The sequence below is a fragment of the Lates calcarifer genome, linkage group LG4, assembly GCF_001640805.2.
Source record: "Lates calcarifer isolate ASB-BC8 linkage group LG4, TLL_Latcal_v3, whole genome shotgun sequence".
Lineage (NCBI taxonomy): Eukaryota > Metazoa > Chordata > Actinopteri > Centropomidae > Lates > Lates calcarifer.
In genome coordinates this window covers 7,005,381-7,020,513 of record NC_066836.1, presented here as the reverse complement: position 1 = coordinate 7,020,513, position 15,133 = coordinate 7,005,381, and the positions used below count along the sequence as shown (strand labels likewise).

Here is a 15,133-nt window from a genome sequence, read left to right as displayed (position 1 = left end):
AATGTTGAAGTTGTCATATTTTAAAATCATATTTTCTATAACAATGTTCACCAACAATATAAAAAAGCATCTATGAACAAAAAATCCATACATGATTCCAGCACAAAGAACAGCATTATCATCATCACTAAGAATAAATTGTACATTCTTGACAATGAATTACGCACAGTTAAACAGTGTAAGGCTTCTGATGTGCCACAAAATGTAAAAATGTAAAAAGTATTTTGTATCTTCTTTACAGAAAATCAAGAAAATAAAATAATAATTAAAAAAAACACACAAAATGTGTGTGCATCAAAAACCTCAATAAATTTCATATAAACCAGAAGTTTTCAATATGCAGGCAGAGGCTAAGCCTTATTCATTTTTAGTTATTTTTTGTATTTAGAAACCAGCTGATTGACAGATATTGTCTTGTCCTTCACCTGAGTTCTGATCTCAGGGTTGTGTTTGAAGGCAAACACCAGCGCTCTAACAGTCCTTCTGTATGAGCTGCTGACTAACCGGGAACTCTGATGAAACACTTCTCTCTCGATGATGTCTATAAGACCAGAATCCTCCTGTAGGTTAGATAAAAGAATAAGAATAAAACACAAGCTTTACTTAAAATTCATATTCATATTAAGGAATGACTCAGCCAGTGAACAAACAGCTGCAAGATAAGCAGGTTTTCAAACAATAGGACAGAGCTTAAAAAGGAAATGCCAGGTGTCAATTACTTGCAGCCAGCAAACTGCACTTTGAGGAACATTAGGAGAAAAGCCAGTTTTGCAAAGTTTTTTTACTATTAGAATGCAAGAAGATACAAATTAAAAAGTGTTAAATAGCAATGAATAAAGAGCGGCTGCTTATCGCATGAATAATGAATGCTGAATTTTCTGTGGGTCTGACTGATTTGGTAAAAGTCTTTAAACATCTACAACATACAGTGTTTTCTTATGGGAAGGAAACATTAAAGTGCATTTAACTGCAACTCATGTGTTTGATGTGATGTTGTGATGCCATACATAAACAAAAAGCAAGACGTGTCTTGAGCTAGATTTTATACATTCATACAAATTACCATGTATTGTAATTAACAGACATTCATTTATATTCCAAAAATTTCACAACCAAGATAATGTGACATGGAAATTGGAAATGGAATAAACAGAAGGGGAAGAACACAACTGCTTTAGCCATTACACAGCACTTCACTGATACGCTCTTCCTCACCTTCACCTCCAGAGCTTCGGACATTAGTCTTCTAGCGTTGCTCCTGAGTCCTTCAGATTGTTTGTCGGAGCGCACTTCAATAGATGGCTTATTGGAATTCTCCTCGATGAACGTCCTCCAGTCTGTGTAAACCTTTGCCGCCATTGAACTCACCTCGGGGTCCAGATGCTTTTGCATTTTGTTGACGGTGTGACCTTTGAAGAACAGAGGGGTTTTTATTATGTGTTTAAATAATTTGAATATTGTGAGTTTGAGAATGGGCCTGGCATGTATGAGGTAAACATACTTTTGACAGTTGTTTACTGTTTTGAGCAATAATGCTGCTGTAATAATGCAGTGAAAGCCAACTCGGGACTCATAACCATACAGTATGTTCAACCTATATATACTGTTCATTATGTGGATTTAAATTGACCTGGTTACTCTGCAATCCTATCTACAGCCTAAGCAAATAGGTAATAAAATGCTAATTCAATATACAATATATATTTGCAGTGTGCTTCTCTAATCAAGAAGGCATTGTGCAGATATCTACATGCCATAAACCACCGAGGCCAACTGTAAAATACCATGAAAAGCCTTGCAGAAAGTTGGTTCTTATCATTAAAGGTCTCCAGCCTACCTATTTTAGTGGACTTGAGCACCTCCTTGGATGGGATCTTCTTGCTCAGCTCTGTCAGGGCAGTCAGCAGGTTGTCTTTGCTCTGTTCTGGCAGCTCCAACATGGACTTGTAGCGCATGATGTCTTCAATCACTACCACCCTCTGTAAGAAACACAAGGGCAAGTGATATGGCAATAAAACTGTCAAATAGTCGGCCTTATCATTTACGTGTATGACTGATGGCTCACCCGTAAAGATTCAATTGTAGTTTGTTTGTAAACCCTTTCAGTGCTCTTCGATTTTATAGGTGTTTCCCCCTTTGGAAGTCGCACTACAAACTTGTCCATCCTCAAACACAAGTAAGGACACTACCAAATGGATTGCTAAGGTTTGACACACAAGTGGTACTAAAACAGTAAAGGCTGATCCAGTAAATTTAACTTGGATGTTCAGGTCAGAGGGAGCGTCCAGAAACACCCAGTGCTAACTGCTGTTAGCAGTTACCTGATTGACGTTACCTAGCTAACTATATCACTTGAAATGTAAAATATAAAACACATTGCTAGCTTGGATAAAGTCATTCGTCCATACTCCACCAATTAATAGTTGCCTTTCCAATGGAAGCTACGACAAATCTTCTGTTTGATAAAGCTAGCATCGCTTGGATGGTTATGGTAAATAGTAGGCTAATGGTGCCTTTATGTTCTGTCGGAATAACAGGCAACTCTGTGGATCCAACCCAACACGATGGGAAATTGGACCTACTTAAGTGCACATGATAAAATAAATAAATAAATAAATAAAATAAAATAAACGTGAATAACTACAGCAAAATAAAATAAACAATAATAATAACAATAAACTGTAAAATAATTCAAAATAGCAATAATAAAAACACAATTGTTATAATGTGATTTCATTGTTCTATGACTCACGGTGAAATACATTTTTTTTTAAATCTCTTTATTCTTCCTCAGAAGTCTGTCTCAGTTTCATAGTGCATTTTTTAACCAGTGTCACTGCCACCAGTCTAATCCCACATCCTCACCCAAGTGCCAAACAAATGCTTTGGCCTATTTGCAGGCTCACCAGTGTTACTGAATTTAAGTTAACAGCTCCTGTTTAGTCAAGCACATAGGTGCAGTTCTTATTGGGTGAAATCCTACTCTGCATTGCTATTTAGAACTCATGTCTGGAGAGCAAAACCACTGGAGTGCAGGAAACTGTGTCAGAACCTGGGGGTACAAATGATGTATTTCATGATCTAATGCAGTTGTTTTCGATTACGCTATAACTGTTATTACTGTCTGTGTTGCTTACCTTTTGTTATGTATATGCATAAATATTGTCAAAGTCATATTCTGCATTCTGCTGCTGCAGAGGGCACCTTTGTACAGCTTGATTTGAAAGTACTTCAAATTGGAGGACATAAAATAAACAACAATAAAAGTTAACAGAAGTAATTTCCAACGGGGTCTGGCCATAAGGCATAGTTCTAAAAAAAAATAGATTATCTATTTGATAGATTATCAACGGGATTTAAACGTGTTATCAGATCCGCCAGTGGAATTGAGAAATTTACGAGGAACACCTAAACATAGCAAAATATGTGCGAAGAGTCTCGCGAGATAACAAACCGATTAAGGAGGAGGAAGAGAAGCGTGTTGTTTGTTTAGGTTTTCGCAGGCAAAATGGGGACTCTTTCCTCCTTTGTCTATATTTTTGGATTTTTCGTCCTGCTGTCTCGCACATCAGCATCTTCGGATGTTTTCGACAGCGTTTTGGGCAACACCGCATCTTGTCACAAATCATGTGAAATGACATACAGTTTGCACACGTATCCACGGGTGAGTACTCATCTCGCTGAGGAAAGTAATTTCTGCAAGCGTTAGCTACCTAACGCTGGTAAGTTAGCGAAGCAAAAGTGGGCCTGTATACTATAACACACTGTTATAACGCAGTTTTTTAAAAACAATGTTGTTTGCGAAGTGGGGATTTTAGTTAATATATAAGTGGAAAGTTCGTCATCTTTCACGGATGCTGTTTATCGAGGCATTCAACTGGTCCTCTTGTTTGTTTTACAGGAGGAGGAACTCTATGCCTGTCAGAGAGGCTGCCGTCTGTTCTCCATTTGTCAGTTTGTTCGTGACAGTGAAGATCTGAATCAGACCAAATCAGAGTGTGAATCAAGTGAGTTATGCACTAAGCCTTTGACCTATATAATTCAGCAGACATGGCGTGTTATCCGTGTAATCGCCTACGGTAAAGCTATAAACAAATGCCCATGCACGTAATGCCTATAATCAGCCCGATGTCTACACATTCAATTCCATAATAAGGTAGCTTGCTCTAAACAGCTCTTTGTCCTTTGACTATAATCCTGTTTTACCATCTGTTATCTCTCACCACCTCCAAACTCCCGCAGCCTGTCGTGAAGCCTACACACAGTCTGATGAGCAGTATGCGTGCAACCTGGGCTGTCAGAACCAGCTCCCATTTGCAGAGCAACGGCATGAGCAGGTACATGTACGTAACAATCATTCAGTGTTCTTTAAGGATCTCCTAATGTTAAAAAAAACCCCATGTATTCAGTTGTGCTCGTTTTTTCAGTTGGAGGCCATGATGCCTAGGATTCACCTGCTGTACCCCCTGACTCTGGTCAGAGGATTTTGGGATGATGTAATGAGTCAGGCCCATAGCTTTATCACCTCCACATGGACGTTCTACCTCCAGGCTGATGATGGCAAAGTTGTAATTTTTCAGGTATAGTAGTGAGCAGCGAAAAAATAGGTTATCTAATCTTACATACTGTATGCAAACACACTTAATCCTATACTTTAACCCCAGTTCTGTGTTTTTGTTTAACAGACTGAACCACAAGTGAAGTTTTTCTCCCAGTTTGAACTGGAAAAAGAGGATAAAGAGGAGCCACAGAAGAGCTGTAAGCCCTCCACACAATTTTCCACTTAAAGGATAAAGCTAGTGATATTCTCTACCTTTCTTATTTTCAAGGAATTTTATAAATAAACCAAAATCAACACTGAATGTATCCTTACAAGTATTTTCTGTGTAGGCGGAACCTGATAGAATATTCTGCTGTACCACAGACCTCCATTGTTTTCTCAGAAAATATACAAATGAGCCACATAGTTGCACCGAGTAACCCGTTCCTTCATTATGATGATCATGGGCACTGTATGTTATTTTTGGTCAAACCCACAGACACCATCCTGTTGCCATTAATACTTATTGGTGCAAAGAGGACAGTGCAGTGCATTGTAGTGTATAGTGCATATATATAGATATAATATATATTCTCAACAAAAGCACTACTTTGTGCTTTTGAGTAATGTTTTCTAGAATCTACCATACGCAGTAGTTTTAGAAAATTACTGCACCTTTTTAAAAATTAAAGTATACTGTATGCGTGTGACCTCTTTTACATATTCAGTAGTAGCAAATGGCCTTGGAGGCTCAGTGTGGTCATGCAATATAAACTACTAAAAGAGAAACCCATTTTTGGTTTAAGTCTTTTCACAGTAGCTGATGAGAAGAATACATTACAGTTAGATTTCAAACACGATCCATGAGTTTTCTAATATAACAAAGGAAATAAACAGATTATATGTGCATATTTAAGAAACTTTTATCTCTCATTTGTAGTCCCTGGGTTGAGCAGCCCAGTTTACAAAGAATACCATCGCACTTTAATCCAGGAGAGGGACAGAGATATGACCGGCGACCACAGCTATGATGATGAATACAACCTCTTCAGCTGTCTCTCAAGGTTAATTAGCACACATTTATCTACACTGTCAAGGAAGTTCAGTTGTTTAACTTACTTTTTAGAGCATGGCATTAACATTACGGAGGATGTATTCCCAATGGAGCCACACAAGCTGAACATTTGTACTTTTCTTCTCAGGAACCCTTGGCTACCAGGGTGGATCCTGACCACAACTCTGATCCTGTCTGTGCTGGTCCTGATTTGGATCTGCTGTGCCACTGTGGCAACTGCTGTAGACCAGTATGTACCTGCAGAGGTGAGTTCTGTGCTGTCTGAGGTTAACATAAAAAGTAATTTCAGGGTGCTGTAGTTTTGTCTTTTGTCTTGTGGTTGATTACGACTGGTCAGCTATATATATATATATATATATATATGATTTGTCTGTAAAGCACTTGTTAAGAAAATTGATCTTGATTGGATTTATTATTACCAGTACCTCTAAAGCTCACTTGTATTTGTAGAGGTGTTGGTGTGCCTTTACCTTTTTGTAGTTACATTTAAGGTTGTGAAACATTAAAAGCCAAAACAACAGTTGTTTTGTTTTTGCCTTTCAGAAATTGAGCATCTATGGTGACAGGGACTACATCAAGGAGCAAAAACTGACTCCATACCCAGCATCCTCCCTGCTGATCATCACCTCCAAAGGGCCAGAGGAAGAGGCCGGGCCGCTCCCTTCCAAAGTGAACCTGGGCCAGTCCAACATCTAGAAGCCAAAGCAGCTGTAGCAGAGAAGGGACATCTTCCTATATGAATAATCTTTAGTTGATTTTTATCCTATGGCACTAGACCTGAGCTTCTTGTGGTCTAAACAGGAATAACTACTTGCAGAACATTTTGTATCACTGATACAGGTGTCTCGTCTCCCTTTGACGCTTTTAAAATTGGAGTGGTGGAAAGGTGTTTTTTTTCTGTATATTGGTATAATGAGGCATTATAGTATAGTGTTGGCAGTACCAATCAAATAGGATCTGGGCTTTTCTCCAATTTTCATGTGTGCATTAGCTCTCTGTGGGTGTACTTATTTTATTGAATAATGTTTAAATGAACTGTTTGTGACTTGAACTGATAACAGGTTTCACCCAAACCCTAAAATAGATTGTGCTTATGTTGCAGACTCTCCCTGATTGTTCTCATGTTTCTACTGCAGTAATTTCCAGATAATATTGAATTTTACAATAAAATGCTCTTGATCTTAATTAATAGTGACGATACATGCAGTAGGTCTTTCCCGCTTCACTGTTGTCTGTTCTCATGATGATGGATCAGAATTAAATACAATGGAGTGAAGTTATTGACAGGAGTGTGACTTTTTTCAACAATAGTACAAGTTTTAGGTCTGGGTTAACTGCAGTATGACATCATGTTCCTTGTTCAGGTTACACAGCTGTAAGATCTTACTCACATCTTTCTATTACTACATTGTAGTGTGTACATTCCTTCCTCTGTTTTAGCAAGTTCCCCAGAACACCCAAACCTCTGGTGAATACTGTTAGCACGATTGAAATTTAAGACTGATTTAGTGTATTTCAGTTGTTTATGCAAGACTGCAGAGAAAAGCACTGGCTTTCAGTGTGTTGACACAGTGGCTGTTTTATCACTCTGATCTCTTCAATGGCCTCCAGAACTGATTGAGGGCTTGCAAGTTGAGAATTGTGCAATAATGAAATATCAGACAACTTATTTACCACTGCGTATTGAATAGAAAGGTCTGATCCTCTAAAACAGAACTACATGTTCACTCAACATAATGTGCCCCTAATTTCATTTGATGACAGATCAGATCTCCCCTATTCATTTTTCTGCATGTGATCACATCAGTGACTGTGTGGACTGCTCTGATATGTCAGAAAAGCAACAATTACACAGCACATGAAGGATGTAATTCATGGGTGGATTTACTTGCTAGAAGGTCCCCTATTAACCGCCCTACTTTTTTGTTTGTGGTAATTTGATTTAACACAGTAATTTAGGAATGCCCAACATATACTCAAAACAGGACTTCAAAATTAGATAATAAGGCAATCACCATAACCACCTTAAGGTCCTTGTGTCAGTTGATACTGTGCTTGAGTATTGCATATTACCAAACAAATTTTAAATCCAAGTAGAATCAGATCAGTTCACACATCGTGAGCTGTTTAGGCCCCAGAATAGCTGTCTGCTTTGCCTTGGCACACAAGGATGTGTTTCCAAACCACAAAATGACGAACAAGGATGTGAAAACATGCAAAATACTGAACTTTTATTTATAAAGATATGTTAAAAATCCAAGTGAAAGTGTCTGCAGTTGACCAGGGTGACTCATCGTTCCTTTCAGCCTAAACGTTGCTTGTTAATGAACCTGTTTGTGCTTTGCACTGCTCTTTGTGGAATGCTACATGGATGCATACCTCAATAGCTGTTCAACAATTCAATGTCCTCTGCTGTAAGAGCTGATGAAGGTGAACGTTTTGTTGGAGGACTATGATGTGAACTGTCACACCTTTCTGGCTGACGCTGTCTTTTTTTAATGTTGTACCAGGAAGCCTTTTCTTGGTGATTTACTGGGTAAGGAACCTGTTTCTCTGGTATGTGACTGTTTGCTGCAGGTCTGTAGAAATGCAGTCTCTCTCTCTTGGCCTCTTCTTCACGCTCACATACCAGTGGTGCTGTATTCAGGACTTCTCTGACAAACTTCTGCCTTCCAACTACACAACAGAAAAACATTCACATCTCAAGTTACAAAGTTCAACTTGACTTACCAGTAGTAAGTAATGTAATGTAATGTAAACTTACAAAAGCGTAGTGCTGATGTCCTTGATTCTTCAATTTTCTTCTGTTTTGGCATTTGTGAGCTATTTGTTTCCCACTGGTTTACAACCTGAAATGAGTCAAGCATTGTTTATGAGCAACTGTAAAATACTACACCTGCAACATTTACAGTTTCATCAGTACCTGAGAATATTTACCTGCTCTGCCCAACCTTCTGTTTTACATCTTGAGTGATCAAAGTTGTCCAGTGGTTTCTCGGAACAAATGAGTCCCAACAGGTTCCATATGGTTGTTTTCAATCCTGCACCAAGCTGGAGGTATAAATTACATTTATATATCAGCATCACAATATGCTACAGTTATGTTTTAACACACAACCATTATTGGCTTACCTTCAAACTGGTCCCAGATACATCAAGTTTTTCAAGTTTGGGGAGGCATGTGAGGTATCTGAGGGCCCTCTCTGAGATAGGGTTATCTGTATAAGAAAGAGAATAACCGATGACAGTTTAGTAATGGACATCAATTTGTGACTGCTTTAAATTTGGACGTAGTGGTGTTTATGTCACCACTTTATGTCAGGTGTTAATATTCTGGTAACTAACAGGAAACATCCAGGAGCTGAAGACAGTCCAGTCCCTTCTTCATCATCCGAATAGGTGCAGTCAATCTTTGTAAGCCAACATCTGACATACTGTTACCACCGATGAAAAGCTGAATTAGGCTGCTAAGGATGAATGACAACGAAGCATTAGTAATGTTTTTGTTTTTTGTTTTTTTTTCAGGTTATCCACAATGTGTCTTTGGGGCTGAGAAGTCAGGTATTATTACTTTGCCAATGAGGTGGATGTTAGATGCTGGAATATCTCATGATCATCACCCAGTCTGCAGCCAAACAAATCCAGAGACTTAAGACTATGAAATGTTTTTATTTCATCCATCCGCTCATGCAAGAGTGGAAACCTGCAGAAAGTGGGACAAGAAACACTGCAATTTATGGCCAATAAACCTGAGAGAGTGTGGAGATACAGACAGTAGCACCATAACTTACCTATTTCGTAGACAGAGTGATCCAAGCACCATCTGCCCATATGCATCACTGAATAACTGCAGGGCTTTGGGAGAAATATCTGTGTTTGAAAATACACGATTCTCTTCTGCTGCTGCAAAAAGTCTGTCTCCTATTTGCTCAGGAAAACCGACGAGAGAGTCCACATGGTGAATGTTGTCTGCTACGAACAACAGAGTGAGGTCAAAAAGCGACTTTGTGGTGTATCTCAGACTTCCTTCTGCATTGTAGGTGAATATGAAATGCTCTTTTCTCAGCACAAACGGATTTGTCCTTCTGCAAGATGACACTGGTTTTGGCTGCGCCAGGACTATGTCACCAACACGACGAAGGCTGCCTCTTTCTCGGACATAAATGGTGCCACTGTCCATACTAAGGTCACACATTTTTACCGTGAAGACAAAACACTCAACTCATGTGAGCTTAGCTAGCCGGCTAAACTCTAAGGCAGAACAAAAACTGAAGTAGCTCAGTAGCTAGCTAATGAATAGAATCGTTGACTTAAGCTGAAACCTCGACCCTTGAGTCTTAAGTTTTGGCTGTTTTATTGTTTGTTAGCTATTCCCATTGCATTCCACATTTCACTCTAATTAGTTCCTTACTTGCGTGTATTTTGACAAGTGTTTCGAGTTCTCTTCAACAGCTTACACTGCACATTATGAGAGTTGCCGCCGGTAACTTCAAATTAAAAGCCTATTACTAATAGACGCTTGTTTCAGGATCCCGGAATACTAAGAAGCCACAAGTAGTAGCAATAATTTCACTCAAATAAACTCATAGAAACATCATAATTAACCTGGCTTCACGTGGTCGATTGTATGTTTCATTTTTTTAAAAGGCGGAACCCTTATTTTGAAAATGTTTAGTAACAGGAAGTAGTCTTGTTTACAAGACTGGTATGTCCCCTCCCTGACAACGTTTGGCTAACTGAAATGATTTTCATGAGTTTTGGAAAATAATTTGGTGAGCATGCGTCTTTTTTTTTAAAGAAACCAAACAATACCAAGTCCTTGACTTTTAAATGCAAACGAGGCTCTTGTTATTTGTGCCCCTTGTAATGTTGCGTTATACCGTCACTGTAATTGGCTAGTTGTTGATGAGCTGTCAAGTGAGGACGTGGTAGCTAACCAGTAAGCTAACTTAAAACTTGTCTCTTTTCCCTGCATTTCACATTGTTAAACCTTAATCCAACATACAGGGAATGAATAATTAGGCTCGGAAGTTAAATAAAGTTGTGTTTCTCTCCTTCACAGTTTTCAAAGATTAAGTTGTTGCCTTCGTGCAACAATATTTTGCCGATAAATCCCGGAAATAAGAACCTCTTTATTGAGAGTGAATCCGGATTAATGGCGTCGATAAATGATCCATTTCAGTTTCAAGGTGAGTGTCAGCTACAGCGTTTTGTGTTAATAGTATAACAGTGTTGCCTCCGTGTTGTTTGGTTGAGTGCACTTGTCTCTCTCTGTATTTACTCTCAATACCTTCGGTAAACGTACATCTCTCCCAACTCTACCACTGCAGCACTGCGATGTATTCACAGCAACAATGCATACTTAACTCATAAACTTGTTGTATTTCCATGCCATCTATTTAGAATTTGAAGAAGCAGGCAATTTGTTAGAGCCCAACAGAGATGCAACCACCATTAGCATTGAAGATGAAGATATCAAGCCTGAGAAGAAAAGAAAAGCTGCTGGTTTCCCTCCTGATGATGAGGATGGGGACCCACTAGCCACTGACGACAAAACAGAGGTCAGGACAGGACTAATACTAACAAAGAATGTGTGAATTTTTAAACTATGTACTACTAAATGTTTTCTTTCTCTTTTTTTCTATTGAAGCTTCTCTCCGGGCAACAGAAAAGTGTCCCTTTCTGGACGTTTGAGTACTACCAAAGATTTTTTGACATCGAGACCCATCACGTAATATAATTACTACTAATTTTAAAGATTTTTTTTTTTTTTTACCACTATTACAATGTGTTACCTAACATGGAGTGCATCAGACCCAATATAGATTTAATGAGCTCACATGCATAATGATTATTAACATTTGTTTCAGGTGAAGGAAAGAATCATTGGATCAGTGATGCCATGGCCTGGAAAGAACTTTATTCAGGTCTACCTTCGTAGAAACCCTGATCTATATGGTTAGTACTTTTCATGCCCTAATTAGAGGTTGTTCAAATGTGCACGCAAACTGAGGTTCTAAGTGACTGATACTTGTGTTTTCAGGACCATTCTGGATTTGCACCACTCTTGTGTTTGCCATTGCCATCAGTGGAAATTTATCCAACTTTCTGACCCACTTGGGCGATCCGACCTACAAGTATACCCCAGAGTTTCGAAAAGGTAAGTGCTGTTATTCTTTGGTGTTCACAGCTCACTTGCTCAGCTTGAATGTAAGAGGAAATTGTACTGCAAATTCCTCTTAAAAACACTTTTATTTTCGAATATATTGTGTTTTTCAGTGTCCATAGCTGCAACAGCAATCTTTGGCTATGCTTGGTTGGTGCCACTTGCCCTCTGGAGTTTCCTGCTATGGAGAAGCAACAAGATTATGAACTTGGTGTCATACTCCTTTATGGAGATAGTGTGCGTCTACGGCTATTCACTTTCAATATACATACCTGCAGTGGTAAGATGTCAGTTTTTTTTAATTAATCAGAGTAACAGGGGTAAAAACTGATAACATTCACTGTCATTTTTCTTGTGCTACAGTTGTGGCAGGATGTAACATATCTTCAGTACAGCTGAAAAGCTTTAAATCTTTGTAACATTCAGCTTTATAAAACTATTTTATCTATTTAACATTTTGAAATAAAACAGTTGAGTTGAAAAGCTACTCTGATCCATTTGCACTTTTGTTTCCTATATAAGGTCCTATGGATTGGAACATTTGAATGGTTGCAGTGGTGCTCCATCGTGGTGGCTCTTTTCCTCTCTGGCTCAGTTCTGATGTTGACATTCTGGCCTGCAGTCAGGGACGACCACCCCAAAATTATCATAGCGACCATGTCAGCCATTGTGGTGTTCAACATCCTACTTGCTGTTGGTTGTAAGGTAATTATACTATAGCTATAATGCTTCTTTTAACGTTTCTTGTAGGATTAATTACAAATTGGAGTGATATGGAAAATGAATCTGTTTTGGGAAATGAGATACAACATTCATTGTCCTGCTTTGGCAATCTATATCTGCGCTAATTCAATTGATTAAACACTGCCTGCCCATCTTGGTGTAGATAACAATGATTGACTCACTCTCTTTTGTCCTCAGTGATCTCAGTAGCATGGCCAAGCTTTGACCCAACTTGTCTATGTCAGTCACAGACTACACTACACGGACATTTTTGCGTGTCTCTGTCCCTGTGTGTTTCTGGGAAATGACTACACCTGATAGTGTCAAGTTAACTCCCTCTGGGGAGACTCTCTTCATTGGAAACTGTGACGACCGCATTTGCTAACTGGTGTGACAACGGGCTGTTAGTGCACTTCTTAATGTGAATACTGTCAGGTCTGCAGGGGTATCATCTGTCTGGTCACATTCGTGTAATTAGTCTACAAAGTAAGCCATGTCTGAAGGCTGACCATGATAAATCGATTGCAGGAATGCTGTATTCTCTCCTGTATCACTGAACATTTGCTGCACGCTTACTCCCAGACACTCCAGCTTTAGTCCATGATTGATTAGTAGTTTCTCTTAAACATGTAATTTCCTCTTTGCCATGTTCTTTTACACTATTTCTCCTATTTGCTTGGTTTTTCAGGCCTATTTCTTTAGCAATTCGGAACGCAAAGTACTTGTTAAATCTGCTGCAACAGTGCTGACCAAGGCACCATCTTCAACATGAAAGCCTTTCGTTGTCTGAAGGTAAACAATAGTGACACAAAAGCTTGTAAAGCCATGAGCTCATTGTACAAATACACGAATAACTTGATACATGTAACTCATCTTTCTCCCCCTTGTGCTTTCTCATGGTTGTTCTTATATTTGCACCCAGTTGTATTAAGAATAAGGCCTACTGCATTAGCAGCTCTATATTGTTAGCCTATTTTAGTGGCTTTGGCTCAAGCATGTGCTGTTTTGACCTGCTTGAGCAGAACATCTGACACCGGACTTCCTGTACATGATTTCTCCTTCCCAAAGCAAGTGTTATTCTTTTTTAAATTGCAGGTTCTCTTGTTGCCTTATTAGAGAGAATCGGGTTGCTGTGGTGATGAAGTCATTGGTCGTCTGGATTTCACCTGCACTTGGACATTCTGGCTCAAGACCTTAAAAGCCAGTGTGTGTACTTGGCTCAACTGAGTGACCTCTGAAAATGAACACTGCTACCGAGTATGTTATTTCTAACGGGATGGGTTCTGAATTTCCTTAAAAATAAATGGGGTATGGTGTTACACAGCACACAAGATCTCTTTTAGTATGTTAGTTTAAAGCTTTGTAAGTTGAAATATTTAGCTAACCAGTCTTTGCAGTAATGTTGGTGGCATTTTGTATATGCATTTTTCATGCATTTTTTTACCTATAATGAGAACTGTCTAGTATATGTGTGTACAGAGGTTACTGTATGAACAGCATAACAATTGTAGGTGTTGGCAAGATTTTCAAGGGTTGGCCTTAATATGTACACAGAATTATTGTATTTTTCTCTAACTGATATAATCATAACTGCCCCAAACTAATGCCAAAGACCCATCCAAGTGATTTACAACTTGTGTAACTATTTTTGTAATTTTTTTTTTTTTTTTTGTGATGAACATTTGATATGTCTGTTTTCATGGGGAATAAAATAAAACATGGTCTTTCTGGGACCCATTTTCATTAATGAAGTTTCTGATGTTATGACAATGATCAGTTTACAGTATATGTAGATCCTATTTTTCAGCATAAAGAAATAGTTCCACATCTTAGGAAATATGCTTGTTTGTTTTCTTGTCATGAGTTATACTGGAAGATTGATACCACTTAGATGCTGTTAGTATAATATTATGCTGCAGCCACTTAGCTTAGCTTAGCATAAGCACCAGGAATAGAGGGAATAAGATACAATGGTTTTCCCGTTTCCAGTCTTTATGCTAAACTAAGCTAACAGGCTGTGGCATCATATTTATACTAATGACACAAATGTTATCACTTTACTTGTATAAAATTTTGTGTATTTAATTGTTTTTTTTTCCACTAAAATCTAGAATATATAAATCCTAGGCTAAATACCAATACAAATCCAACCTTATCTCTTGCTGATGTTCGCTATTTGCAACAATAGTGACTGTGGATGCTTTTAGGTAGTACAACCTCAAACACCCCAGCTCTCCCATGTGTGGGCAATGTGACTCTGTTCTGCCAGGTCTTGACAGCATTAAAGGCTGCCAGTACATTTCAGCAGTTGAACATTTTAAATATTTAAGGGAGAGACTGAATCTAATAGGTATAACTTCAACATTTTAAAGAGAGTGTCTAACTTTAAAAGTGGACATTTGGCTGCTGCTGCTGTTTTTCCAACTCATCTATCTAAACTGTCATGTGGTTGAGCAAACTGATAAAGTCTACCACGTTGCTGTTTGGATGCACCAATCACCTGCAGTGGAAAGAGATACTTGTGTATGTAAAGCTGGTTTCTACAGGCTTTACATACAGGCTCACATGCAGGGGACCTAGGCATAGACTGTGTTTAATATTTTCATTGACTAACAAAGGCAAAGTTTTT

The 15,133-nt window shown here is 38.6% G+C and overlaps 4 protein-coding genes across 8 annotated transcripts; 2 read left to right on the top strand and 2 right to left on the bottom strand.

The window, feature by feature from the left end:
• Positions 1-4: 4 nt before the first annotated feature.
• tceanc2 (transcription elongation factor A (SII) N-terminal and central domain containing 2) lies at positions 5-2,542 on the bottom strand. The gene is made up of 4 exons (XM_018677939.2): positions 2,066-2,542; positions 1,838-1,979; positions 1,216-1,409; positions 5-560 (listed from the first exon to the last, which is right to left on the bottom strand). The coding sequence occupies exons 1-4, from the start codon at positions 2,162-2,164 to the stop codon at positions 372-374; spliced, it is 624 nt and encodes a 207-aa protein (XP_018533455.1). The 5' UTR covers positions 2,165-2,542; the 3' UTR covers positions 5-371.
• Positions 2,543-3,445: 903 nt separating this feature from the next.
• Positions 3,446-6,899, top strand: tmem59 (transmembrane protein 59). 2 transcript variants are annotated; one of them, XM_018677941.2, is made up of 8 exons: positions 3,446-3,664; positions 3,902-4,007; positions 4,243-4,343; positions 4,428-4,580; positions 4,686-4,758; positions 5,481-5,604; positions 5,743-5,860; positions 6,159-6,899. In XM_018677941.2, the coding sequence occupies exons 1-8, from the start codon at positions 3,509-3,511 to the stop codon at positions 6,309-6,311; spliced, it is 984 nt and encodes a 327-aa protein (XP_018533457.1). In that variant the 5' UTR covers positions 3,446-3,508; the 3' UTR covers positions 6,312-6,899. The 2 variants fall into 2 exon arrangements, with proteins under 2 accessions (XP_018533457.1, XP_018533458.1); XM_018677942.2 differs by having other exon boundaries at positions 3,447-3,664; positions 4,243-4,337.
• A 922-nt stretch (positions 6,900-7,821) lies between these two features.
• Positions 7,822-10,172, bottom strand: lrrc42 (leucine rich repeat containing 42). Of its 2 annotated transcripts, none has more exons than XM_018677940.2 (7): positions 9,407-10,172; positions 9,187-9,318; positions 8,961-9,082; positions 8,748-8,833; positions 8,553-8,666; positions 8,380-8,464; positions 7,822-8,291 (listed from the first exon to the last, which is right to left on the bottom strand). In XM_018677940.2, the coding sequence occupies exons 1-7, from the start codon at positions 9,808-9,810 to the stop codon at positions 7,996-7,998; spliced, it is 1,239 nt and encodes a 412-aa protein (XP_018533456.1). In that variant the 5' UTR covers positions 9,811-10,172; the 3' UTR covers positions 7,822-7,995. The 2 variants fall into 2 exon arrangements, with proteins under 2 accessions (XP_018533456.1, XP_050925858.1); XM_051069901.1 differs by having other exon boundaries at positions 8,961-9,079.
• A 116-nt stretch (positions 10,173-10,288) lies between these two features.
• On the top strand, positions 10,289-14,251 carry yipf1 (Yip1 domain family, member 1). Of its 3 annotated transcripts, none has more exons than XM_018677945.2 (10): positions 10,289-10,387; positions 10,678-10,804; positions 11,019-11,176; positions 11,266-11,346; positions 11,486-11,573; positions 11,659-11,775; positions 11,895-12,061; positions 12,304-12,486; positions 13,193-13,296; positions 13,621-14,251. In XM_018677945.2, exons 2-9 carry the CDS (start codon positions 10,771-10,773, stop codon positions 13,274-13,276), a joined length of 912 nt encoding a protein of 303 aa, XP_018533461.1. In that variant the 5' UTR covers positions 10,289-10,387; positions 10,678-10,770; the 3' UTR covers positions 13,277-13,296; positions 13,621-14,251. The 3 variants fall into 3 exon arrangements, with proteins under 3 accessions (XP_018533461.1, XP_018533459.1, XP_018533460.1); XM_018677943.2 differs by having other exon boundaries at positions 10,290-10,387; positions 13,600-14,251; XM_018677944.2 differs by lacking the exon at positions 10,289-10,387 and adding an exon at positions 10,396-10,554 and having other exon boundaries at positions 13,600-14,251.
• Positions 14,252-15,133: the final 882 nt, after the last annotated feature.

Bases quoted from the DNA above. Each gene is read 5' to 3' on its own strand.
- tceanc2 (XM_018677939.2), bottom strand. From the start codon at position 2,164: ATGGACAAGTTTGTAGTGCGACTTCCAAAGGGGGAAACACCTATAAAA. The intron at 1,980-2,065 runs GTGAGCCATCAG...TGTTTCTTACAG, and splicing joins CTACAATTGAATCTTTACGG to AGGGTGGTAGTGATTGAAGA. The intron at 561-1,215 runs GTGAGGAAGAGC...TCTAACCTACAG, and splicing joins CCGAAGCTCTGGAGGTGAAG to GAGGATTCTGGTCTTATAGA.
- tmem59 (XM_018677941.2), top strand. From the start codon at position 3,509: ATGGGGACTCTTTCCTCCTTTGTCTATATTTTTGGATTTTTCGTCCTG. The intron at 3,665-3,901 runs GTGAGTACTCAT...TTTGTTTTACAG, and splicing joins GTTTGCACACGTATCCACGG to GAGGAGGAACTCTATGCCTG. The intron at 4,581-4,685 runs GTATAGTAGTGA...TTTGTTTAACAG, and splicing joins GCAAAGTTGTAATTTTTCAG to ACTGAACCACAAGTGAAGTT.
- lrrc42 (XM_018677940.2), bottom strand. From the start codon at position 9,810: ATGTGTGACCTTAGTATGGACAGTGGCACCATTTATGTCCGAGAAAGA. The intron at 9,319-9,406 runs GTAAGTTATGGT...CACTTTCTGCAG, and splicing joins TCACTCTGTCTACGAAATAG to GTTTCCACTCTTGCATGAGC. The intron at 8,292-8,379 runs GTAAGTTTACAT...TCTGTTGTGTAG, and splicing joins GACATCAGCACTACGCTTTT to TTGGAAGGCAGAAGTTTGTC.
- yipf1 (XM_018677945.2), top strand. From the start codon at position 10,771: ATGGCGTCGATAAATGATCCATTTCAGTTTCAAG. The intron at 10,805-11,018 runs GTGAGTGTCAGC...CCATCTATTTAG, and splicing joins TGATCCATTTCAGTTTCAAG to AATTTGAAGAAGCAGGCAAT. The intron at 11,574-11,658 runs GTTAGTACTTTT...TTGTGTTTTCAG, and splicing joins TAGAAACCCTGATCTATATG to GACCATTCTGGATTTGCACC.